The sequence below is a fragment of the Sceloporus undulatus genome, chromosome 8 (assembly GCF_019175285.1).
Source record: "Sceloporus undulatus isolate JIND9_A2432 ecotype Alabama chromosome 8, SceUnd_v1.1, whole genome shotgun sequence".
In the NCBI taxonomy this organism is placed as follows: Eukaryota; Metazoa; Chordata; class Lepidosauria; order Squamata; family Phrynosomatidae; genus Sceloporus; species Sceloporus undulatus.
In genome coordinates, this window is record NC_056529.1 from 2,022,798 (window position 1) to 2,047,726 (window position 24,929).

General features: G+C 48.2%; 3 protein-coding genes across 5 annotated transcripts in view; 2 read left to right on the forward strand and 1 right to left on the reverse strand.

The window, feature by feature from the left end:
• Window positions 1–8,360, forward strand: part of GARRE1 (granule associated Rac and RHOG effector 1) — a 51,466-nt gene extending 43,106 nt beyond the window's left edge. For both annotated transcript variants that reach the window (XM_042437567.1, XM_042437566.1), the window contains exons 11-14: window positions 2,475–2,640; window positions 3,318–3,452; window positions 4,471–4,549; window positions 5,745–8,360. In XM_042437567.1, the coding sequence (XP_042293501.1) occupies window positions 2,475–2,640; window positions 3,318–3,452; window positions 4,471–4,549; window positions 5,745–6,086 (722 nt within the window). In that variant the 3' untranslated portion in view covers window positions 6,087–8,360. The remainder of the gene's footprint in view (window positions 1–2,474; window positions 2,641–3,317; window positions 3,453–4,470; window positions 4,550–5,744) is intronic.
• A 919-nt stretch (window positions 8,361–9,279) lies between these two features.
• On the reverse strand, window positions 9,280–11,816 carry SS18L2 (SS18 like 2). The gene is made up of 3 exons (XM_042480784.1): window positions 11,683–11,816; window positions 10,686–10,762; window positions 9,280–9,924 (listed from the first exon to the last, which is right to left on the reverse strand). The coding sequence occupies exons 1-3, from the start codon at window positions 11,749–11,751 to the stop codon at window positions 9,828–9,830; spliced, it is 243 nt and encodes an 80-aa protein (XP_042336718.1). The 5' UTR covers window positions 11,752–11,816; the 3' UTR covers window positions 9,280–9,827.
• Window positions 11,665–24,807, forward strand: KATNB1 (katanin regulatory subunit B1). 2 transcript variants are annotated; one of them, XM_042480781.1, is made up of 20 exons: window positions 11,665–12,001; window positions 13,411–13,682; window positions 15,030–15,160; window positions 15,376–15,493; window positions 16,008–16,108; window positions 16,752–16,793; window positions 17,038–17,121; window positions 17,274–17,389; window positions 18,438–18,509; window positions 18,694–18,844; window positions 19,354–19,541; window positions 19,746–19,876; window positions 20,557–20,607; window positions 20,850–20,926; window positions 21,141–21,260; window positions 22,017–22,166; window positions 22,431–22,507; window positions 22,984–23,058; window positions 23,505–23,621; window positions 24,339–24,807. In XM_042480781.1, the coding sequence occupies exons 2-20, from the start codon at window positions 13,643–13,645 to the stop codon at window positions 24,469–24,471; spliced, it is 1,974 nt and encodes a 657-aa protein (XP_042336715.1). In that variant the 5' UTR covers window positions 11,665–12,001; window positions 13,411–13,642; the 3' UTR covers window positions 24,472–24,807. The 2 variants fall into 2 exon arrangements, with proteins under 2 accessions (XP_042336715.1, XP_042336717.1); XM_042480783.1 differs by lacking the exon at window positions 11,665–12,001 and adding an exon at window positions 12,057–12,175.
• The last annotated feature ends 122 nt before the right edge of the window (window positions 24,808–24,929 follow it).

Sequence of the window (24,929 nt, forward strand, 5' to 3'; positions counted from 1 at the left end):
TAGTAAATAACACAGTCTGTGGCAGGTTCCTTGCAGCTTAACTTGAGCGTGCTGAATGCTGTCCCTTGTTAGGCAGGTCTCAGAGCGGAGAAGGGAAGGGGTGGCTGGAATCCAGGGGCCTCGCAGACTGCAGAAATGGCCTTAGTGGCTCACATGCAGTCCATTTGCCCACCTGTGCTCTATAGATAACTCAGTCTGGAGCACATTGAAAGTAGTTCCTGCTTGCCTCTGCTGCAGTGGTGGAAATCATGGGGCTATCCATGGGTTTGATGGACTGCCTTTTCCATTAACCCTGAAAAGGTGAGGAGTGCTGGGAGTTGCAGTCCAACAAGATCTGGGGGGCCACAGGATTTGCACCCCTTCTGTCCTAAGGCTAATAGAAGGCAGACCACTGTCCATGGGTGAGTTGCTGAGAGTTCCCAATTCTGGAAAATCTGAGGCTCTAGTAGTCATTGCTGCCACCTGCAGCTTCAGGCAGATCCCTCTGACCCTGCCCTGCTTTTTGCTTGGCGGAGCACTGGGATATTTTACCCACTCCCCTCCCCTCCTGTTTTAATTTCTTGTCTTCTCGTACAATTGTACATGTTCAGGATCACTTAGTTGAGCAAAACCTTCACTTTGGAGTATGCTGTGTGTAATTTTACAATCTTTCTATGGACGACAAGGGATCCTAGTTTGCAAGGTAGACATCTGGCCCCGCTTTGTGGCAGTAGCTCAGCTTTCTTGCCTTTTCTCTCTCTTGAAAGGGGATCTTGCACTGCATATTCCTATGCTGAATTTTCACAGCATAAATACAACTGGAGATAGGGAAGCTTTTGGGTACCAAAGGTGGGCGCGGGTGGGGAGGAGGAGAAACGTTAGCCAGGGTTTCCTGCACAAAAGGTCTGCTGAATGCTAGGTGCAGAGAAGATGTCTCCTTGCTTTCACGGGTGAGCAGGCTGTGTCAAGAACGTGTTCGCTAAACGCTGATGTTGGACCTCGTGGGCTGCTTCGCTTGCCCTTTTCTGCTTGCCTGTAATACTGCTGCTGTCGGCAGGTTCCTCTGATGATGCCGAACACTGGCAATAGCTAGATAAGAAACTATTAGAATAACGAAGCACTGCAATGACTTTGATGCAGAATGGGAGTCTGAAATGTGCTTGCTTTGTAAAAAGCCAGTCCCAGTGAGCGTCTGTGCTGATGCCGGGAGTGCTGGGCACCAGTTCCAAAGGGAGAGCAATGAGGTTTGGACCCCACTGTTAACATTTCCATCCTTCAGGTAGAGCATTATTCCTCCCTCTGCCCTCCTGGGCTGTGTCACTTGGACACACCGGTTGTGCTTTGTGGCTGAGTCAGAAAGCAGCTTTCATATCCATGCTCATGCCTTCTGGGGGATGCTGTTGGTTGGGTTGTTGTCAGGTTTTCTGAACTCTTTTGGAAAGTGCTCCTTTCTCCTGTGGCCCAGTTTAGCGCCCCCCCCCCGCAAGCTGGTCTGTGTGGTCTCTTCTTGCTGGGCTGTAGCTTTGTTTAGGCTAAACAGGACCGGACACATTCCTCTTCCTTGGGATTCCTCTGCAAAGCAGAGGAGGGGGAAGAGGAACATTCCTCTGGCCAGTTATCAGCAGGGAGACAAAGTAATCTGCAGAGGAGGAGGAGAGGCCTCTTGCTTCCTTGGACCTGCTTCCTCCAGACATTCTTCAGTCTGCTCCCTCTTTATGATGGAGAGCAAATCTCTCTTAGCAACAGGAATGCACTTCTGGGTTTGATTTTTCCACAAGTCTGCCAAGTTCTGTCGCGGCAGCAGTAGCCTGATTCAAGGTGGGATAACCAAGGGGCCTGTGAACCCACAGGGGCAGCTTCTTGGCTCCAGCCTTTTGGTGGCCCTGGGGGAGTTTGCCTGGAATGAGGGACCCCTTAAATTGACCTGACCTGGGGACAGACCCTTCTTTTCCGCTGAAATCTGTTTCTTTTTCTTTTAGGCTTGAATTGTTTTTACCTTGCTCTCGGTTTCAGGGTATTGTTGACCTGTGTTTACCTTTGGATTTGTGTCTCTTGATGTTTAGGCTGGTCATATCTTCAAACTTTTTTTAAATGGAATAAATTTCTCAATGAGCCAGCACTCCTTGAGCATGCCTATGCTTTGCATGAGGCTGTCACCACCTCTCTGATCTGCCAGGGGTTGTAAAGGAGTGTGGCTGCTGCATTGGGACTTCCTTTACCTGGCGCATGATCCCTGCCTACCTACCCATAAATCACTTCCTGGCAAAGGAAGCGCTTAACATTCAGTGCTCACACAAACATTCCCGACTGCTGACTTGGGTTTTCCTTTGTGCATCTGGGTGTGCAGGCACTGAGGGAGAGACTACTGAGCTTAAAAGGATTACAGGAGGGGATGACTGTAGCAGAAACAGCCAAATATGCCAACAATGGACTGTTAGGTGGTGACATATTTCTTGTACAAAAACACCTCTGTATCTATCTGTCTGTCTGTCTAGTTGGCTCTGATCCAGAGTTTGCCCGCTATGTGGCTGGGGTCAGCCAGGCCATGCAGCAGAAAAGGCAAGCACAGCACTTCCGTCGGCCCAGCAATGCCCGCAGCAACTGGGCACATCCTGATGACCCTCACAGAACCTGGCCCTTCCCAGAGTATTTCACCGAAGGGTAAGGAGAACAGTCCGCTGCATCTTCCAGTCCATTCCAACCCGCCCTGAAAGCAACCTTTGAACTTAGGCTTCTTTCACGATGCACAGTTAAAGTCATTGATCCTGTAACTCCCATGGCTTTTTCCTAAGAAATCCTGGTAGTTTTCTTATTTAGAATTCTTTGCCAGAGAGCTCTAATGCCTCTTCATACTGCAAATCCCAGGATTCCATAAGTTGGAGCCATGGCAGTTAAAGTGGAATCAGAGTGCTATAATTGTGCCACAGGGAAGGTACCATTAGCATTAACTAATGAAGTTGTACATTTTTTTAATATTTGTGAAACTGAAGTTGACACATGCAGACATCATATGGTTATTTTCTGCTTTGGCATTGAGGCTTTTAAATGAGTGTGTTCAGGATCTGTAGTGGAGCTACAAATTCAAATTCCACTGGTGTAAGCAAGCCACAGTAGAAACAGTGCTAGATGATACTGGCCTTGGCAATTTAGTGTCCTCCTGTTTTGAGAACTCCACAGGGAGTTTAAGCCTGTGGTGGGTTTACTGTTAATGCCAAAGGAGGCCTAACATGGGTGAAATTCAATAGCATTTCAGAACACCTAGAGGTGCGTATACCACTCATGTGCTCAGTCATTTGCTTGCTCACTTGCTCACTCTTCCCCATTTCTCCTTTTTTCAGGGAGATGGCAAGCAGCTGGCCAGGCACTCAGGGAGACTCGGCCAGCTCCAGCGATGAGACTTCTTCAGCCAACGGAGACAGCCTGTTTTCCATGTTCTCAGGGCCAGACCTTGTTGCTGCAGTCAAACAAAGAAGGTGAGCAGGAGGGTCCCTTTGGAGTCCCTTCCCAACCCTGGTCTGGCTGGAGGATGAGGACTTTGCTACTTTTTGCAGATAGGTCCTACTGAGACAGTCTAGAACAGTGGTTCTCAACCTTCCTAATGCCACAACCTTTTAATACAGTTCCTTATGCTGTGGTGATCCCCAACCATAAAAAAGCAGTGTCTCAGTTCCTAAGACCATCGGAAATATATGTTTTCTGATGATCTCAGGTGATTCCTGTGAAAGAGTTGTTCGACCTCCAAACGGATCACAACTCACAGGTTGAGAACCGCTGGTCTAGAAGCTTTCCTTTGCTCTCGGATGGGCCATAAAACAAACAGGGCCCAGACCCTTTCCCTCTCAGCTGTTGTGCCACCTCCGTTTTCTTGTGTGGAATGCCTGGGCCCAGGAGGGATTTGATGCCTCTGGCTTGTGAGTTTCCCCAAGAGTCAGGCAGGCTGCTACAAGTCAGTGCAGAAAAGGTCTGACCCATCAGCTGTAAATTAATGGTCTCTCAAAAGCGCAGCGGAAGGGTTTTTTCATAGAGAGTGACTAATGGGAAAAAACCCACAAATGATTAGAGAGAGTGATGACAGACTCCCTGCAATGCTTCAAGTAGGTGTGGAGCTAAACACGGGGAGTTGCTGCAGGTGTGAAAACCCCAGCTCTGAATGCCATGGCTAGTGTGCCGATCTGCACTTTTCATGGGTGGCAGTGTGACCCAGCTCTTCCCTCAACATCATTGTCTCTGTTTGCCTTATTGGCTGGTGCCTGAGAGCTCTATGAAGATTATGATCTGAAGACTTCTGACTGCCATAAAAGCAGCAGAGTAGCAATTGACATAGCAGTGGCTGGGTTCTGATGTAGCTGAACATGACTTTGCTTCTCCTTTCCATTTTGGTAGTGGATATATTTGTCTCAGGTTTTGCCTGCATTAAAGGATATTTTCTTATCACAGAACTTGACATTTAGCTAACAGGATTTTTTTCTCTCCTCTTCCTTCCTTGAAAAGGAAACACAGCAGTGGGGAGCAAGACCCGAGCACACTTCCTTCACCGCCACTCCTCTCCACAGTGGATGATCATAATCAGGCAAGGAGCAGATGGAATACAGTGGTATCTTTCTGGGTGGTGGGTCGCGGAGAGCTCCTTCCCATGGTCTTGGAGCTGGTTTTTCTTTTAAGGATTTCTTGGAAGGAAAGTGGCAAACACAGTCCCACACTGATCTTGAATGGTCAGCTTGCCTTTCTCCCAAGTGGTAAGTCCCACAAGGTCTCCCTTTGGGCGGTCTCTCTGATGTTCTTTTGTGAGATTTATGGCAGGCTGCTTTTGCATTTTGAAAAAGCTTCACATTTAGTTAATTCTGCAGTTACCTCGAAGGAGAGATATAGATCCATGGAAAAGCCATGCTCCTCCCCTGCTCTTGAAGGTTGACAGGAAAATGGGATGGAGCATCTTGCTCAGTGAAGCCAGAGAAGGGTGAAGGGCTGGACACTCCTTTGGTCTAAGAGAAGCAAGGTGCAGATGTGATAATGGGGCAGAATTGGTTCTGAATTGAATCAACAAGTGTCCTGGACACAATAATCTAATATGGCTTTGTCGTTGTTGGCATATGCTTTCAAGTCAACTCTGACTTATGGCAACTCATTCCTAGGGTATCCTTGACAAGATTGCCACCATTGCTGAGGCTGAGATGACCTAAGGTCATCCAGCAAGTTTCTATGGCCTGGGGGGATTCGAACCTTGGTCTCCTGGAGTCCTTGTCTGGGACTCAAACCACTGCATCATGCTGGGTCATTTTGTAAAATGGGTTGAAAGGCTTGAAAGGAAAGAGCCTTCACACAAACACAAAGAGTTGCAGGGAGTGCCCCTAGACCAGTGGTTCACAAACTTTGGCCCTCCAGGTTTTTTGGCCTTCAGCTTTCATAATGATGATGATGATTTCTTTTACCCTGCCTCTCCTATAAGATCAAGGTGGCTTACAATAATGAAAACCAAACTATACAATAAAATAAGTCCTTGGCAACTAGACAAAATGCCCAGGGCTTCTGGGAGTTAAAGTCCAAAACCTCTGGAGGAGCAGATTTGGGGAGCCACTGTCCTGGACCCTGGGGGTGGCTTTGTGAGGGGCTTATCTCCTGCATGGAAGCATCTCCCCATGTGGCCGCCAAGAGCTGATAACTTTGGCCCTCCGGAGCTGTAATGGGGAAGGGGCAGTGGTCCCTGGCCTTGGGTTTTTGCAGGAAGGGAGAAGCTCAGGGGTCCTGTCGCTGTGGGTCTCTTTCAGGACAACAAAACCAAAACCTGGCCTCCGAAAGCACCGTGGCAACATGCGCTGCCGAGCCCCAGCCTGTCTCTGTACCAGATGAGCAGCCCGGCCAGCCAATGGAATGACACCCTGCAGATGCTGCAGTCGCCCGTGTGGTCCACAGCCAGCGACTGCGCCCCTTCGACAGGGATCTCCTCCTCAGCCTCCTCTTCCTCTTCCACCTCCACCTTTGCCTACACACAGCAGCAGCAGCAGCAGTCCCCGCCGCTGCCTCCCCCGCAGCACAAACCGATGAACAAGGGCTTTAAACCTTTCCCCATCAAACACGAGCGCCGGCCGTCCTACATGCACCAGTACTGATGGTTGGTGGGTCTGGCTTGTTTTTGTGTTCCTGGCCAGAGAGGCAGCACAGGACCAAAGTCTTTGGTGTGGCACACCTTTGCTTTGTTTTACAGTCGAGGGGTGAGTGCTTCTCTTCTGGTCGTTCTGTAGAGTGACAGCTTCTGAGTGGCGATGATTCTCTCTCTCTCTTTCTCTCTCTCAGTCCTTGTCCCAAGCCCCGTCCTCCTTGTTATTTTTGACCCTACTGAGCAAATGGTGCCAAGGCGTTAGGTGTGTACACACAACAGCCCCAAACTGTGATCGCTTTCAAAGCGGAATGGACTACCCTGCTAACAAACAAAAAACTGCTTACGTTAACTACCACAGGAAAAACAACAACAACAACACTGTATTTTATAGCTATTTTTTAATATAGATTTATAGTTGCCATTTCTTGCTAAAATGAATTTTGAGTATTTTTTAAAGCAAATCCAAGCAGTTTTGCTCAACTCTCCTTTTTTGTTGTTTTGGTTTTGTTTAGATTTCTATAAAGTCTTCACTCCGACTGTGTAGGTGACAGTAGCTTTTTTAATGCTTCCTCCGTTCGTTAAAACGTACCACACTTGTGCACTTTGTCACAGGAGTGGTACAAGAGCGACGGCGAAACTGGTCTTTCTGGTTATTTCGCTGGAGCAAAACAAAAAATAGCTGCCACAAGTTTCCTGGCCAGTCCATGGGCACGATCCACCGTTAGCCTGCGCTCACACTCCATAAAGTCATTTTTTAGGTGGATTGTGTTCACTTGTGGCAGACACTACATGTGAATACACAACTTGATACTTTTTACATTTGGCCAAAGGCATTATCCATACAGTGCTCCTTAAATGTATGAAAGAATTGTTAGGACTACTTGCAAATATTTAAAAGTCTTATTTCAATGCTAGACTTAGTGTGTAAAAATAATGAGCTGGCTCAGAACAGAGAGAGAATACCTAAAAACACTATTTTTTTGTCGTGCTAAGGATTAAAGTAATTGCTTTCAGTCAATATGTGCCATTAAATAGGTGAACTTGTGGAATTAGGAACTCTATCTTCCAACCAAAGTGGATCTGGGGGGGGGGGGGAATGACTGGTGCTTAAATTGAATTTTAAAAACAGAGGTAAACATGTATAGTTAATCCCATTGTATATTCATTGAAGTGAGAGAAGTCTTTATAAAACCTATTTAAATTTTCATATTTCATCTTTGAAAGAGTAATTATAAACCACAATATTTTCTGGTATAAAGGTTTTTGACAGTATTAATATTATTTTTATATTTTCTTAAGTCATATCATTCTAATACATTGACAAGTAAAATGAGTTATTAGTTACAAATGCATATAGTTTTTTGATGAAGATAAAAAAGCACATTTAAGTTCTCATTTTCTACAAACTAAATACATGTGTATATTAAAGATACCAAATTATATATAAATATATATATATATATAAATAAAAACACGCAACACTAAATGTTGTGGCGGGTAGAGTTCAGGCTGACGCGCCTTTTGCTTGTGTGGCAATGGGCCATCTTGGCAAGCCCAGAATGTGACTCTTTGTGCTGGTGGATGATGCCAATGTTGCCTGTATTTATGATATTGTCACCATGTTTCCTGAAAACAACAACAACCCATCCTTACCATGTTTACAGAGTTGTTTGCTGTGCATAACTTTACAGTCATGTGCTTTGCACAATCAGTGTGGCTTCCTGTCTGTAAATTGTTAATGTTCTGTACGTTCTGCTAAAAAGTTAGTGACTTCTAAAAAGTGGTTTTTGAATTTCCTCAAGTATGCCATTGAAACACTTTATATTGGACCCTAAAACCAGTTGCAGTTGTATGCCACAGTGATTTCAGGTCAAAAGTGCAGATGTGTGTCGGATCGCGCGGAGCCCCTATCCTGTGATTGCACCCCAGTCTTCGTCCGTTCTCAGCGCTGGGCAGTTTCCGAAACTGGAGGGGGCAGCAGCGGCAGAAGCGCAGAGGGGCCCGTTTTCTCTCGAGTAGGTGCTACATCATCCTCTGCTTCCAGTTCTTCTGAACGCTGTTGTGTTTCCCCAGGTTGTTTCCACTTGGCAACCAGACCTTGCTGTACAGAGTTTCACACTGCCAAGAGCAAGGGGTTTGGTGCTTAAGAAACTTAACCTTGTTGCCGTACTTCTCTGAGTAGCTAATGCTTTTGGAACTGGAACTGTATATTTTGTATTTTAATTTTAAAAGCACCTGTAAGTAAAACCACCACCACCACCTTATTTGCTTTATTAAAGATATACCTTTAATAATAGGTTATATCTTGTTAAATTTGGAAACGAAGGGGGCTGTTAAGCCATGCGTTGGGTTGGGGGGGACTTTTCCTCCTGCAGATCTGGAAATGAGGATAATCAGATTAATTCAAAGCAGCGTATACTCAAAAGCCTGAAGCATCTTGGGAAAGCCTCCCACCATTGTCACCACATCTCAGTTCTTCTCATTGTTCTCTTCTACCAGTAGAAGAGGATTATTGTATGATATATGACTTTGGCTTCAACAGTCTTCTCACGGAGTTCTATCGTGAAGCCCTGTTTTATATCACTATCCTTTGACCACTTACTTAGACTTTGAAATAAGAGCTTACTTAGGATGGTTCTGTCATGGATGGGGATAGTGTACCCTCCTTTAGTGCAGAGGGCAGGCTCTTTTATGCCAACACTGCTTGTCAATACAAATAACATGGGATGTTTTAGTGTCTTGGTGTGTCATCTCTGCTAGAGACAGAAATGGTTGCTGTGCCTTTCTGTCTTTCAATGCAATTACACCACCAGACCCCCTTGGCCAAAGCAGAAGCAGGTATCACTACCTGCACCGATAAAAGTTGTGGTTTTTCTGTAAGAAGGAAGAACCAACAATACACCAGGTTCTCTGCGTTCCAAACAATGCAGGCGTTCTTTTGTCAAACACAGGGAGCAAATACAGCTGGATTGACTTGGGGACTTGTCTACCCATCTCCTTTAGAAGCCATTCAGAAAGTGAAAAGCCCCATTGCCAGGCGTCTTCCAGTATATTCTGGAAAGGAACTTTCGAATCATGACTAGGATATTCAGGGAGAGAGACAAGGAGGTAATCTTAGGCTATGACATTGTGCATTATATGAATAAAAAATGAAATGGAAATACACGTCCACCCCAGGCCCCAAAGCAGCACAGAACCACCGATTTTGAGTTTTATATTTTTGAGTATTTTATTTAGTTTTGCTTCCAGCACTTCCACAGCAGTAATTTGGGGGAGAGAAGACACTAATTAACCTATTGGTTACTAGGAAAGAGTACTACTTTTAAAAGTAAGTCAAGGAAACACAAAGAGGAGTACAGTGAACTGTCGCCTGCATTGGATTCCCAGCAGGAAGCGCTGAAAAGAAGTTTCTCCAAACCTTCTCAAAGCAGCAACTAGTCACACAGCAAACCAGACCAGGTTTCTCTTGCTGCATTTCTTACAGTCTGGTTTCTGAATTTTTTTCATAGTGAAACCAGAGTACAACCGCATTTGCTCCTTTAGGCATCTCTGAAACAGTGCAGCGATGTTATTACGGAGGCTAAATGTATTACACATTTGTCCTTCCTGCATCAAAGGTAAAGTTACAGAAAATGCCATTCGCTATCAGATCACACAAAAAAGGAAGGAACGAAGGCAGGGCTGTGTGCGTACTGCTCAGCTGTTTTCCCCACCAGAGGCACCGTCCTTCCTTCATGCCAAGGAGCGTGTCTTATGATTCCACAACAGTCTTCTCAACATTTGGTGGAGGAGCCGCGTCTGCGATTGTAGCCAAGTAAATGAGGTTGCGGTGCAGAGTGTGCTGGTGCCTGTTAAGAGAAGGCAGAGGATTAGAAGCTGTGTTAGCGGCAATGTTTTGCCACAAGCAGCAATTGAAACAAGTGATCCAAGACATAGATGATATTGAATGAGTGAGATGCATGGGGCAAGAATTGTTCATTGATGGCCTTGTAGGAAATGCTTTGAACTGTGGCAGCCCACTGGTCAGTTCTCTCCAGGATGAAGAAGAGGAGCCATTGCTGGGCACCCTTTGGGTTCAATTGGTAATCCAATTACAAATCCATTTAGCAGTTGCATTGCCTAGCCTGCATTTTATTAGCTTCTTTGCAAGAATGTCTCGGGGGAACCTTGTCAAAGACATGTGTGTATGGGAATGCTAGGCTTTCACGCTCCACCTGAAGCTCCCCTTTCTTCCAGTTACGAAGACCTGGGAAGAGCAAGAGGCAGTTCTGATGTTTAAGATATGGTCACTTTGGGCTCAAGGAGAAAGAAAAAAGGGGGCAACATCTGTGAGGCACCCTCTTTTCCCTTCCCTTCTGACCTGAGAGCAGCTGCTTCCTTCTTGCTTGTATGCTCTCTCTAATACGCAAACAGCAGCCAGGACCCTTCTTGGGGTTGGACAGTCGTTGGGGTGCAAGAAAGACGCAGAACAGTGCGGGCAAGACGTGACACGGTTCCATGAACGGAGACTGATGTTGGCCATCTCTCTCTCAGAAAGTCTCTGTGGTGGGTTTAATCGGGCGAGTGCCAAAACGGAGCTGAAGCCGGGAAATGGATGGCGGATACTTACTGCACACACTCCGCAGCCCTTCCTTTATTCTGGTATTCCACAATGCACCGGATCAGCTGGTCGTTCTCTTCAAGGAGCTGGACGGCAAAAGGGAAAACAAGACCAACAGTCACATCCCTGACACTCATCCCATGTGTAAGTATTATGTTGTTGCCATCGTGGGCATTTGAGTCATTCCCGACTCGTGGCAAAACTATGGCAGGGGTGTCCTTGGCCAGTTAAAAGCAGTACAGCCCCCTCTTGAAGCCCCTACCTTTAAATACATCCAGGCTGTGCCCATGCGACGGAAATCCGGTCTGGCCCTGCTTTAGCTGCCATGCCTCAAGGCAATGGGCTGAGTGGCCCAGTGGGTTCCCATGGCTGAGCAAACAAACCTACAATTCCCAGGATTCCCTAGCACTGAGCAAGCGCAGTTACAAAGCGGCCTCAGACTGGGATTACTATCTGCAGTGTGTTTTGGACCAAACTCAGGCTGCGTCCGGGCTGCAGAATTAATGCAATTTGGCACCGCTTTAACTGCCATGGCTCAATGCTGTGGAATTCTGGGATCTGTAGTTTTGTGAGACATCCAGCCTTCTCTGTCAGAGAGCTCTGGTGCCACAAACCACAGGTCCCTAATTTCCAAGGGATGGATTCCTGACACTGACCCAGGCTGCATCTGCAGTGGACCATTAGCCCATGGCTCCATGCTATGGGATCCTGGGATTTGTACTTTGCTGTGGCCTCAAGAGCCCTGCTGTGAAAGGGAAGGGAAAGCGTCTCCCAGAACTACAAATCCCAAAGTCCCATGGCTGCTTTATTTCTGCAGCGCAGGCGCAGACCGAGAGACAGAAGTCAAATGCTGTCCTAGACTGGCTTTCCTGACTCAGGCGCCATTAGGGAGTAAACACGGCGACGCTCTAGGACTCGCTAGGAAGTCTCTATGGCGGCCGGAGGAAGGAGACCGGAAGTGAGGCCTAGCGGCGCCTCTCCCTCAGGGTGGCCTCCCTTCGCTCACCCGCCGCAGCGTCTCCTGGTTCACCTCCGCCTTGCCCCGCACTCGCTCCGGCACGAAAACCACCGACATGGTGGCGAGGAGGAGGAGGAGGAGGAGGAGGAGGAGGATGGTAATGGCAGCCGCTCCTTCTCGGAGTGGAGCGCAAAGGATTCTGGGAGCCAGCGGCCCTCCTCTTTCTCCCTTCCTTTGGCGCTGATTGGTTGCCCCGAGGCGCACTCACGCCAGGAAACGGTCGCTCTAGGCACCTCACCTCTAAGGTCTCCGCCGCGATTGGCCAGCCCGAGCTGGAGGAGGCGGGCCGAAGAGAGCAACGGCGGTTGTGAGTGGCTGGCGGGCGGAGGTGCCTCGTCCTGATTGGCCAGCGGGGAGGCGGGGCGGGGTTGGCCGTTGGGGGGGGGCGGCCCGGCGCGCGCTTTGTAGCGCTTTGTTGCCAGGGCCCCGGTTGTTAGGCAGCGGCAGCTCAAGGCCCGGCGATGAGAGCGCGGCGGAGAAGGTAGGCCTCAGCGCTCCCTTCGTTCCCCCTGCGGACGGACTGCAGCGCCCAGCATCCCTCCCCGCCTCTGGCTTGTTTTGTGGGAGCTTGAGGATGCCGGGAGTGTAGTCCGGGGGCAGCTAGAAGGCCTAGGGATCCTCTCTCTCTCTAGGGCTCCCTGAACTGGAAGGCCCAGCATTCTTTTTGTGGGGGCTGCTGGGATTTGGAGTCCAAGGTGAGGTAGAAGGCCAGGGGACGATGGGAGCGAGGCTAGGACTCCTGTCACTCTTTAGATGTCTCTGCAGTGGAAGGCCCAGCATTCCTCGTCTCTGGCAGAAGGAGAGAGCGTGGGATGATGGGAGTTGTAGTCCAAGGTCAGGTGGAAGGGCAGAGGACGATGGGAGCGAGGCTGGGGCCCCTCCCACTCTTTAGATGCCTCTGGACTGCGGGAGATGATGGGAGTTGGAGTGCTAGGTTAGCTGGAAGGCCAGGGGATGATGGGAGCCAGGTACAGGCCTTGCCACTCTTTAGATGCCTTTGAACTGGAAGGCCCAGCATTCCTTTCCCCTGATTCAGGAGTCAAGGCAGCTTCGTAAATGAAGGAAAACAGGTCCAAACGTTACTTTGTCACTAAACTTTCAATGATGTCAAAGGTACAATTTAAAGATACAACAGAAAGACTTCAAAAACCCCAAAGGCATGTAGTTAAAATCCCTTCCTTTCATCGCATTCAGTTATTCAGTTTCCAAAAGGGCTGCAGTTGTTGTTCTTGTTGTTGTTGTTTACTTCCAAGTGCAATTCCAGTCCCACATTCAGAAATTATTATTATTGTTGTTGTTGTTATTATTGATGATGGTTCTGCTTTGAGCGGTTCTTTCTTGGAAAACTGCAGTTCCCAAGAGGAGAGCTTTTTAAATCCCAAATCTTAAGAAAAGAACATTATTGCTCTCATTATGAAGTCGGCGCATCATGAGGAAACGGTCCAGCTTTGCTTTAGTCTTGTTTGTTTAAAGCTATTCCTAACTGGCTTCTCTTCACTATGAGCCAAACGGGTGGCTTTCTCCTTTTCCCCTCCTTCCTTCCTTCATTCTTTCCTTCCTTCCCTTTGCAATGCATCTGAGGAAGTAAACTTCAGCCTAGGGAAGCTTATGCTGCCAATTTCTTTCTTTCAGTGAGTCTCAAAAGTGCTGCAAGATCTGTATATAATGATTCCACAGATTAACATGGCTATATCTTTGAATTGCTTTCTTCTCCAGATTATTATTAGAGCTGCCTCCTTGACTCGTCTCCAGGGACAAGAGAAGCCGCCTGTGTTGTGCTTTTATAAAGACTTCCATTGCGAAATCTGCTGCAATACAGTAGGAAAGCTGGTGCCTGGCCTCTGGGGGTACTGAGCCCCATACATGCTGCTGAACAGAGTCCTCTGCAGTGGGAACAAGAAAAGAAGAAGGCGACTGTTTCCTCCAGCGCTGCACAGGAGCCTTTGCAATGGCAGCGGCTGTGGCGACCAAGACCGCCTGGAAGCTACGTGAGTTGAGTCCTTCATCCTTGGCTTCAGGGCATCTCTTCTGCGCTGGCAGACTCTGCTTCCCTCCATCTTGGTTCCTCTCCCAGAGTCTCAAACGCTGCAACTCCTTTCCTGTTGGTTCCTCCCCTTTTGCTAGCCTTTTCACTGCAGCAGAGGCTATTAGGACCTGAGGAAATAGGTGTACTTAGGGGCTGTACAGACCGGCTTGAAGCGGCGGCATGGGGGCATGGTGTTTGGATGATGCATGCCATGATGGCCCCCCATGCTGGTGTCACGCCAACCGCCTGACTGGATGGCTAGCGGTGTTATAGCGTTCCTTTGGTGCGGGCAAAAGGAGCGCCAAAAAGTGCCACCATGGTGGCAAGGATGCCTTTTTGCCAGCTCTAAAAGGAGCAGCATTTTTCTGTGTCTTTTAGAGATGGGAAAGCACCATATCAGGGCACTGAAAGGTGCCACCACTTTGGGGCCATCTGTTTTGCCAAGGCTACTGAAAGGTGCTGGTGGTTTGGAGGGACACTGCTCTGAGGGCTGATTTAGCAAAGGCATCCCTGGGAAGCCCTCCGATGCTTGCCTATTGGGTGCTTCTCTAGAGAAATTGCTACTTGTCACGTCTGGCTGACTTGCTGCGATGTCTCCAAATGGTTATGAAACCTAAACTCTTCCCTTGCTCCCGCTGATGTTTGGGATCCCTTGTTTAAAATGCACAGTCTTGTACTAGAAAACTCAGGATTCCTTCTGTGTCAGTTGGGGCTGATTCGTGTATCTATGGCTGCAGAATCTCAGTCAGAAAGTGTGTGTGAGAAATATGCAACAGAAGTAGCTCCATGTTTACTGGATTGCAGAGTGCCTGCCTGTGTCTAAGGGGAGGGAAGTGTTAATAAACAGACCAATAGGGCCTAAATACCCTGAAGGTAACAATTCCATTTGATCTTGGAAGCTAAGCAAGGTCAGCCCTGGTTAGTCCTTGGATGGAGACCACCAGGGAACACCAGATGCCGGAGGCTACTGTATGTCAGAGGAAGGAACTGGCAAAACCACCTTGCCACATTAGTACTAGCATACACTTGATTGCATTTATTGGCATATTCAAGGATTATTATGGAGAGGCCCACTTGGGGAACATTTAATCTGACTTGAAAGTCTATCTCTTGACCACTTATTTGAGACATTAGTGAATGTTTGGTTGTTGGTTTTTGGAAAACAGCTTTCATTTCCCCTTAGGCAGATTCCCTTCCTAAGAAAAGCCTAGGAGATTCATGGGGTTGCTTTAGGTTGAGAGGACTTGAGGAGGCACACACACATGTACCAGAATATGGGCTTCATGGCTGTGTTTGCTTTCTTGTGCAGAGGAAATCACTGCGCACAGAAGCAATGTGTCTTGCCTTGTGCTGGGCAAAAGCTCAGGCCGGCTCATGGCGACTGGTGGAGATGACTGCCGGGTTAATATTTGGTCCGTTAACAAGCCAAACTGTATTATGGTAAGAACTGGCTGATTTATCTTTGCTGGGGGGGTAAGAGGGGAGGAAAGCAGCCCTGGATGACTTTGGCTCCCCGAAGCATTCCTTTCATTGTGGCTAGATTGGGCTGTGGCATTCGCCTTAACACCCCTTGAAGTTCATTTTGTGTTCTTATTTTGCTATTGAGGCTGAGGGGTCTTTGCTTAATTCACTGCTGGCTTTTTTGTATTGTCCAGAGTCTGACAGGTCACACAACGCCAGTGGAGAGTGTGAAGATCAATACGAATGAGGAGCTGATTGTTGCCGGATCTCAGTCAGGCTCTATTCGCATCTGGGACTTGGAAGCTGCCAAAAGTAGGTTCATCATTAGTTCTTGTACCTTTTTTCGAGGTTGGGTTTCACAAATGAATGCTTGGTTTCCTCCATAGACTTCAGGGACACCTCTTCCTTCACCTTTTCACTAATAGACCTTCCATGTTGAAGGCTGAAAACCTAACATTTGTCTGCTGACAGAGACGAAGGAAAATGCAGTTTCTTTGGTGCAGAAATAAACATCAAGCATCAAGCAGCCCATTCCTGGCTTATTCAAAGGTGTGGGGGGTTGGTGTAGTATGGCAGTGGCTGAAATAACCATGGAAGGAAGGTGCTAGTTCCTTTTAAACGAGGGGCAGGGGACATGTTGCTTTCCAGTGATTGCAAGACTAAAACTCCCATCGTCTCTTACCAGAATAGCAAGTGCTAAGGGATGCTGGGACTGAAGGTTGTGGTGCAGAAGAGCATCTGGAAGGCCCCAAGCTGTCTGCCTGATTTCAGTCATCCTTCTTTCTCCATCCCGCCCCCCCCCCCTTTCCCTTGCTTTTCTACCCAGTTCTCCGTACATTAATGGGCCACAAAGCCAATATCTGCAGCCTCGACTTCCATCCTTTTGGAGGTTTTGTAGCTTCAGGATCCATGGACACCAACATTAAGGTAACACCTTCACAATGCCTTTCTCCTCACTGCCCAGCATCTACGCTGGGAAATGCAGCCTTCTTTAAGCAATGGTCTCAAAACATCATCAGCCCACTTGCTAATGTTCATTGGTGTTTCTAGTGTTTGTGCTTGGTCCTCTTGAACCTCACATGGCCAAATGCATCTTATTGAGCACGTTTCTAACACATCCTAGCACAATTTTTCCACTTCAGGGTGATCTGTAGGCAGCTTACTTTATCCATCTGCCTACCAGTTGTATTCAGACATGCAACTGCAATCTGTATTCCTCCAGCACCTCATAAAAGTATCAGAAAGGGACAGAACTGTTTCACCAGCCTGTCTTTTTCCTCCATTGTTGCCTAGAGATCTTGAGGTGGGAAACGGAATCATATTTGCACCTGTGGCTTATGATTATCTTGAACATGGAAAAGGAGTGTTTTTCATAGGGCTTTTCCAATATTGTGACCCCAGTCTCCTTCTGTGGCACCTACTTGGGGGCTGTGTGCAATTAGAAGAATGTTATTCAGCTCCAGACAGTATCCCTGGACTTTTTAATGTCAGGCAGATGCCTTGAGAACTGTTCAGGACACTTCTTATGTTCTCATTTAAAAAAAAATCTGCATTTTTTCCTTTCATGCAGCTTTGGGATGTGAGAAGAAAAGGCTGTGTCTTCAGGTACAAGGTAAGATGAAAGGCACTGCCACCCCTGGGAGATATTCTTCTACCCCTTACTACTCTGCCTGTGCAGCTGGTTCAGGAACAAATGGGTTTTTCTCTTGCTCTTTATCCATGCAGAATTTAGACGCAACCAGCCTACTCAGCCTTCATGTTTTTTGCATGAGGCCTACTGATGTGCTGTCATTCTTACTTTCTGAAAAGTATCCAGCTGTTCCAAGCATGCAATTGACTCAGTGTTGACTTTGCAGGGACATACGCAAGCAGTCCGGTGCCTCCGATTCAGTCCAGATGGGAAATGGCTGGCATCTTCCTCAGAGGATCACACAGTGAAGGTACAAACACAGTTGCTTTCTAATCCTCTCTGGCAACCCACCTACATTCCTTCCATGGCTGTTTCAACCACTCCCATATTGCATCAACCCCCCCACACCTTTGAATAAGCCAGGAATGGGCTGCTTGATGCTTGACGTTTATTTCTGTTTAGCTCTGGGACCTGGCTGCTGGGAAGATCATGTTTGAGTTCAAGGGGCACTCAGGACCAGTGAACATCGTTGAATTCCATCCCAACGAGTACCTTTTGGCCTCGGGTAGCTCTGACAGGTAAAGCCGTGGCCAAGAAAGCGAGGACACCAGAAAGGATGCCCTGTGGCTTGTTCTGTGTTGCAAATATCCATACTGGTGATGGCAGTGTTAGAAACGGGGGCGGGTTATAGACTGCCCATTTGGGGCGGTGTGGACCCGCCCCTTTCCCCGGAGTATTGGGGCTTCAGGGGTTACACCGGCAGCCGCTGAGGCCCCAATCCGCCGCTTTTCAGGCTGCGGGGAAGCAGCAAAACGCCGCTTCCCCGCAGCCTGAAAAGGGGTGTCCTTGGGGCTTCAAGCCCTAAGGACACCCTGCGGCGGCGGGGAGGGGGAGAAAGGGGCCGCTTGGCCCCTTTCTCCCTTGCTTCGCTGGGCGCAGCCGTCTGAAGGCTGCACCCAGCGAAGCAAAGCGGCGCCGCGGACCAGGAAGGAGCTCCAAAACGGAGCTCCTTCCTGGTCCGCGGAAAGGGCGCCCTAGGCACCCTGCCGTGGATTGAGGACGTCACGTCCGCGCCGCCCTGTCTAGAGGCACGCACTAGGGTTAGGGCGGTGCGGAAGCACCACCCTTTTGTAATCCTAGTGCGTGCTCATCACGCACTAAAGTGCCGGTGTGTAACCGGCCAGAGTGACTGATGATCTTTGTAATTTCTGACTGGGGAAACTCCTGGGGCTGCTTCATCACCATCTTTTGGAACCTGGGTTTGCAAAAGGAGGCCTGCGTTCCCAGTACATGGGGAAATTACAAAGATCATCATCATCCTGCGTGTTGCAAAGCGTTCCATGATGTCTCCCATTTTGTTATTTGTCTTTGTGGAGTTGCTTCAAACACACTGTTCTGAAAAGTCCAGCTAGTTTGGAACGCAGCAGCTTAGACAGAGAGGTTCCCTGCTTCCATGTTGGTCTCTGAGAATTTTAAAGTCCTATGTTTTACTTCTCACATCATAGGCACCCTGGCCTCTGGAAGCTTTCATCTTTAAGTCCCTCCCTGTTGTTCAAGGATGTATGATAATCTGTCCAGCCGGGCTGTGGCTTTTAAGACTTCTGTTATTTTCTTTTTGCCTTGCAGAACAATCAGGTTCTGGGACTTGGAGAAGTTCCAGGTTGTGAGCTGCATTGAGGAGGAGGCTACCCCAGTGAGGTCAGTGTGCCACAGGTTGTGTGAAGTGGTGACAGCATCTGCTTTTCCTCCAAATGCATTGGACTGAAACTCTCCCCAGTAGCAGGGATTGTGGAAGTTGAAATCCAAATGGGAATATTTTAAATGTGTTTTCATTTTGTTATGTGTCCTCAAGTCATTTCCAACTTATCTCCCTCTTTCCCAGGTGTGTGCTGTTCAATCCGGACGGCTGCTGTTTGTATGCTGGCTTCCACGATTCCATGCGTGTTTATGGCTGGGAGCCTGAGCGCTGTTTTGACATGGTTTTGGTGAACTGGGGAAAGGTAGCAGATTTGTCCATCTGTAACAACCAACTGGTGAGTGTCTTGAAGGCTTTCTTGCAGATGTACCCTGAGTATCTTTTACTGTTTATGGTTGTGTGCCTTCAGGTCATTTCCAACCCTAAGGTGAACCAATCACGAGGTTTTCTCTGCAAGATTTGCTCCAAGGGTTTTTTGCTTTGTCTTCCTCTGAAGCTGAGAGAGTGTGTTTTGCCCAAGATCACTCACTGGGTTTCCATGACTGAGTGGGGACTTGAACCCTGGTCTGCAGAGTTGTAGCCAACACTTAAACCATACACCACATTGGCTTTTCCCATGCTAACTGAGGGTTTTCAGAAGGTTTAGTCCAAGAAAAACACAATTTTTAAAGCTCTCATTACGTCTCACTAATCAGAGGCATAGCTTCATGTTCACTCCAAGTATGGTCTTGGCAGTTGTCTGGAGAAACAATATGGAGCTGTTTTGCACTAAGACATTACATTTTTTTTTAAATGCTGATCTTCAAATATGACCTGAAATTCAAGAGTGTGCCTTCTCTTATGTAGATTGGCGTATCTTTCACACAAAGCCTGGTCTCTTCCTTTGTGGTGGACCTCAACCGCATCACCAAATGTGGGTCTGGTCTGCACGGATTGATCCGGGATGACAAGCCCCTCGCTCATCCCCCACCGGTGGGCTCCTCCCTCCGACGCATCTACGAACGGCCCTCCACCACATGCAGCAAGCCCCAGAGGTAAGACTCCTCACGGTCAAATGAGGGCTGGGGGCGCCTAATGCCAAAGGATTCATCATTGCTCTGCTCTCCAAGTGATTTGCACTTCAGCTTCCACAATGCCAGCTAGCTGTGGCTGATGGGAGTTTCACTCCAAAGCATTTGGAGGGCACTGGTTTAAGGTGAGAGATTGAACTGGGAGAATATTGTGTTCGCGTGTTGCAGAGTGAAACACAACTCTGAAAGCGAGAGACGCAGCCCTAGCAGCGAGGATGACCGGGAAGACAAGGAATCCACTGCAGAGATCCAGAATGCAGAAGATTACAAGGAAATCTTCCAGCCAAAGAATTCCATCAGTGAGTGCTTTGGGGGCTGGGAAGTCACGCAGTGGGGCTTCTGGAACTTTTGGCTTCTCTCGCTCACAGTTGTTATGTGTGTCAGGTTGGCTTTGCCTTATGGTCCCCCTCTGGTTGAGAGACCTGGAAGGTCCCCTATCCTCAACCTGCCCTTTTCAGGTCTTGCAAACTCGGGACACCCTTCACTTCCTTGGTTGAATCTCTCCATCTGGTACAAAGTTTTCCTCTTTTCCTCCTGCCTTTGGGCACATTTTGCCTGAAAATTTGTCAATTAAAAAAAATTAATGGAGGTGTTTGTGGCTTCAGGGCCCACAAAAGTGGGACCTACGGTCACACTTTGTCCACTCTGATATAGTACCTCCTATCATATTCAGTCAGTTGGATGTATTGCACCTCAGCTTGCAATATCCTCAGGTTCCATTTGCAACAACCAGGTGTGCTTGTGTCTCATGAAAGGAGGTGTAGGAAAGAATAATAAACATAATAAAATAGTCAATGAACTGGGGAGAGAAAGGTTTATTTGCCAAGTTTCTTAATTATTGGAGCGGCCTATGCGGTTACTGTTGTCACAGAAGAGAATGTGTCCCTTGCTGGACTCCTGCCACTGGGTGCTCTACTGCTTTGTGTAACTTTTGTAAGAGAAGCACAATCTGAGGTTGTGCTTTTCTCCCCTCTTGCAGCTCGAACTCCACCACACAAGAGTGAGCCTTTTCCCGCACCTCCAGAAGATGGTGAGTTGGGAATGGAGAGAGGACGCCAAAGGAGCCACTGGGTTCCTGACATTACATGGCTGTCAGTTACCTCTACAGCAAAGAATCCTGAGGCCCATCAAGTATTATTGTTGGACTGCAGCTCACATCAGTCCCTCAGCCCATGGCAAGGAATGCTGTGAGCTGCAGTCCAGCGACATCCAGGGGCTGCCCATGATTCGCACTCCTACACTGAGAACACACTCTTCCTCTCTCTTCCCCAGAAGCCCCGCTTGCCAAAGAAGCCTCCAGGCCCAGCCAGGCTGTGGACATCCCAACCCCAGCGCCAAGCCAAGAGGAGGTACGTACCTTGCGGTCCTTGCTTTTTATCCTGAGCTGAGGGAAGTCTTCTTGGACTGCAACCTGATCAGCTGTTTGTTGTGGGAGGGGAAGGCTTAAGCCTTCCTGTTATTGTCAGATGGGTTTGAGCAGAGGCAGCCCCACTTGCTGCAAGCAGCTCTCCAGGTGTGTTCTGGCCACTTAGAGCCCAGTGTGTCTCTGCTTCCCTGCTCCAGGCTGACCCCATCCAGAGGCCACCGATCAGCTCCTCCACCCCCGTGGCCAGGACAGAACCAGCCGTTATCCCCGCTGCCCGCAACGAGCCCATTGGGCTGAAGGCCTCTGACTTTTTGCCAGTAAGTGCCTTGCTTTATAGGGAAACTGCTGGGGACAGAAATTTTGGTTCACCTGATGGGATGGAGGGATAGGGAAAGTCTCGCTGGCCATTGCCCTGGCCTCTTTGCTGGCTACTGATTTGTGGAGTAAGACCTTTTTTAAAAAAAACATACATGCTGGGACTCAGTCTCTCCTTCGCAGCAGATTTTATTGGATGTATCTGGTTGCTTCTGGGTTTTGTGTTGGTTTTTACTAGCTCCATGAAGGACTAGGCCCTGACACAGCACACATTTCTGTTGGGGTGGGAAGGATTTCTGGACAAATGGCAGCCCTCCACCTAGATCTAGAGAGGCTTGAATCGGTCAAACCAGTGCCCTCCAAACACTTTGGACTGTGTGCATTCCTCCTTTCTTCCCATACCAGAGAATGACATATTGGATACTTACTGTGAAGGTTCATTCTGGCTTGGTAGAGAGGAGGAATCTCTTCCATCCTTGTTTTCTAGAGGTGTTCTGCTTGCTGGGTATATTTTTCTTATTGTTTTCCTTCTGTCTCTCTGGATCTTTGTTTAGCTTGGCCAGGACACAAGCTGGCACATCTGACTAGTAACACCCTAAGCATCCATCATCTTCAGTTGGTTATTGTGTGGTTTCGGCCTGTCTCTGGGTAGTGATAGGGAGAAACCCATCTTGTTTGGGTTGCTTTTCTCTTTCCCAGCCCAGAATTATACCTCCATGGTAAGTGTCCAGTGTATCATTTTGTCTTTCTGCTTTCAGGCCGTGAAGAACCAAAGCCTGGCAGAAATTGTCGATGAGGAGGCTGTGTCCCAGATCAGAAAGGGCCATGAGACCATGTGCGTGGTGCTCACCAGCCGCCATAAGAACCTGGACACCGTGAGAGCCGTGTGGAGCACTGGAGACATCAAGGCAAGCCTTTTCTCTAGTGGCGGGATGAGAGGAGAAGGTGCTTGGCTTTCTAGGCAGAGAAGGGAGTTTTGGGCAAAGGCACAGAGAGCAGGATTGGGGCCTGTAAGAGGTTTAGTTTTGTCCAAGGGCAGGGCCAAGCCTGATGTATCTATGCTATACTGAACTCTGTTGAGATCTTGCTTGACTCTTGTGAGAGGGATCCAGGACATCAGGCTCCAGAGGAGACTCACCCAAATCCTGCTTTGTTCTGTTGCTTTTTTTCAGACATCTGTGGACGCGGCTGTAGCCATCAATGACCTTTCTGTTGTTGTGGATCTCCTGAACATCGTCAACCAGAAGCCGTGAGTCCCACTCTGGTGGAAGGCATGGGATGGGGAGAGTGACTTAACAACATTGTGAACTGTAGGGTGCAGTTGATTTGTTGGCATGTAAAGCTTGATCTCATGGCCATTTATGTTTGGGGCTGGTGGGAGGTGGATGAGTGTGAGGAACCCAAGGGAGGCACTTGGCTGGCACATCGTATTTGGGGCTGTCTAATGGGCTGAGCAAAGGAGCCTCCATGGGGGTTCTTTGGAGCAAAGCTGCATCCTTTATCAATGGTTTATTGACCTTGTTTATTATTAATTAAAGTATTTATATCCCTCCCTTTATCCAAGGATCTCAGGGTAGGGTACTTTAAACTGAACGTTAATTTTTTTAGAACTGTAAGAACAATTTAATCAGACTTAAAGCATATTATAGAATTGGACACTTTCAAACAAGGCAGTTCAAAGCCAGTTAAAACAGATCTGGATGCAATCAGTTCCCTCCTTTTCAGGTCCCTTTGGAAACTGGATCTGTGCACCGTCATCTTGCCTCAGATAGAGAAACTTCTGCAAAGCAAGTATGAAAGGTGCGTCTCCCAGAAAGCTCATTCTGCTTGTGCTTCTCTGCTGAGTAGTTGCTTGCCTCTCCATGAACATAATTGTGGCATGGGATGTGGACAGCTGGGGGTAATAAGGATCATATGGGAGGAACTGCTCTCAATTCAGATTAAGAGACCTTATGCTGTATCAAAAAAAGCAGCCTTCCAAGGTTTCAAAGACACTTCATCTGCCCAGACGTGGTTTCCCTTGCTCTCTCTGGCCACTCTGGACAGATAGTATGCTCAATCCTTGGGGTAGACGCCCTCCATACGGCCACCCACACCTTCATGGACACAAAGAGATAAGCTGAAACAGAGTGAGGTGGAAGGACAATGGACTCTGGTGCTGTCTTTTTAACCCTCCCAGTTTCTCCTCTTGCATTTTATCAGAGAGAGCTCCTTCCCTGTCTGACTCTCCCCCTTTTTCCTCTCAGTTATGTCCAGACAGGCTGCACTTCGCTAAAGTTGATCCTGCAAAGGTTTCTCCCCCTGATCACAGACATCCTTGCTGCGCCACCCTCCGTCGGGGTAGACATCTCCAGAGAGGAGAGGTAGGTACCCTTCTGGCCGGAGGGGTGGCATTGGGGCTCCCCTGCCCCACACTGAAAGCTCTGTGGGGATAGAAGTGTTGGGCTTTTGCAGTCATGTATGCTGCAAATCTTTGGGGGTCTCCTGGCATGTGTGGATTCCCCAGCCACTCCGGTTAACACTAAGCTATCAAATTTTGAAAGACTCAGCACCTTACTTTAAATATTTGGAATTTCTCACACCTGTTTGAATTTATCTACCTGGGGGCAGAAGGGTAAAAAGTGTTGGGCTTCTCTTGGCTTGGAATAGAATACTAGAAGACACATAGACACACACATGAAGTACCCTTTTTTCTTTATAGTGCTGCATTGATCTAGTTCTTGATTCAGTCTGGCAGCTGCTGCTTCAAACGTCTCTCCCGCCCCCCCTCCCAAAAATGTGGGGGGGTTTCCCAGAAATATATTGGTGTGGAGCACTGCTTGGCTGTGGGGTTGGAGCAGATGGCTGTTGAGGCTCCAATGATTAGGAAGAGGTTGGCCTCAGGAGCAGACTGTCTCTTTCTCCAAAGTGCCAATGTTACACAGCGGGGTGGGACCATATAACCCTCCCAACTGTGAACTTCAGTGCCCAGCATTCAGTGCAATTGCCTACGCCATCCAGAGGTTTAATGTAGAGAGCTCCAGGATTCCCAGCCCTTTTGTATTCAAGATGTTTGTGCCTCTCCTCCTCTTCTGACCCAGGCTCCACAAGTGCCGCCTTTGCTACAAGCAGCTGAAGAACATCAGCAACATCATCAAGAACAAATCAGGGCTGAGCGGGCGCCACGGGAGCGCCTTCCGGGAGTTGCATCTCCTGATGGCCGCCCTGGAGTGAACGGCAGCTGCCCTCCCCTCCGGCCTCTTCCACCGCAAGGGGCTCCAGGACTCTTCATTCCAGGCCAGTCCCGCTTTGGGTGTGCGTGTGTGGGTTTTCGTTTCGTGCCTCTGGGTCGGAGAAATCCATTTCAACCCCTTCTCTCCTCTCCTCCGAAGGGGTCTTTTCAGTCCATATCCACTCTGCAATGCAAGTCAGTATCAGGGAGTGGGCTGCATACCCTTCCCCACTCCATCTCTCATTCAATGTGCTGGAACTGGCTGTTCATAAAACTGTAACTTATAAAGAATTTTATTAAAAACATTTGTAATGCCTATTTTGGAAAGCGGTGTGGCAGTTCTGTGTCCTGGGATTATTTATCTTCATTGGCCAAGGCAAAAGGAAAGACTTAAAATGGTTTTGCTGGTTCAAACAGTCTTTATAACACTGGAAAATATGGTCTATACAGTGGGGAACCT

What these genes read in the sequence shown, in the direction of transcription:
- SS18L2 (XM_042480784.1), bottom strand. Translation starts at nt 11,751, where the DNA reads ATGTCGGTGGTTTTCGTGCCGGAGCGAGTGCGGGGCAAGGCGGAGGTG. An exon ending in ACCAGGAGACGCTGCGGCGG is followed by an intron (nt 10,763 to 11,682) that starts GTGAGCGAAGGG and finishes TTTGCCGTCCAG; the next exon opens with CTCCTTGAAGAGAACGACCA. An exon ending in AGGGCTGCGGAGTGTGTGCA is followed by an intron (nt 9,925 to 10,685) that starts GTAAGTATCCGC and finishes TTCTCTTAACAG; the next exon opens with GCACCAGCACACTCTGCACC.
- KATNB1 (XM_042480781.1), top strand. Translation starts at nt 13,643, where the DNA reads ATGGCAGCGGCTGTGGCGACCAAGACCGCCTGGAAGCTAC. An exon ending in CAAGACCGCCTGGAAGCTAC is followed by an intron (nt 13,683 to 15,029) that starts GTGAGTTGAGTC and finishes TTTCTTGTGCAG; the next exon opens with AGGAAATCACTGCGCACAGA. An exon ending in GCTGTGTCTTCAGGTACAAG is followed by an intron (nt 16,794 to 17,037) that starts GTAAGATGAAAG and finishes TTGACTTTGCAG; the next exon opens with GGACATACGCAAGCAGTCCG.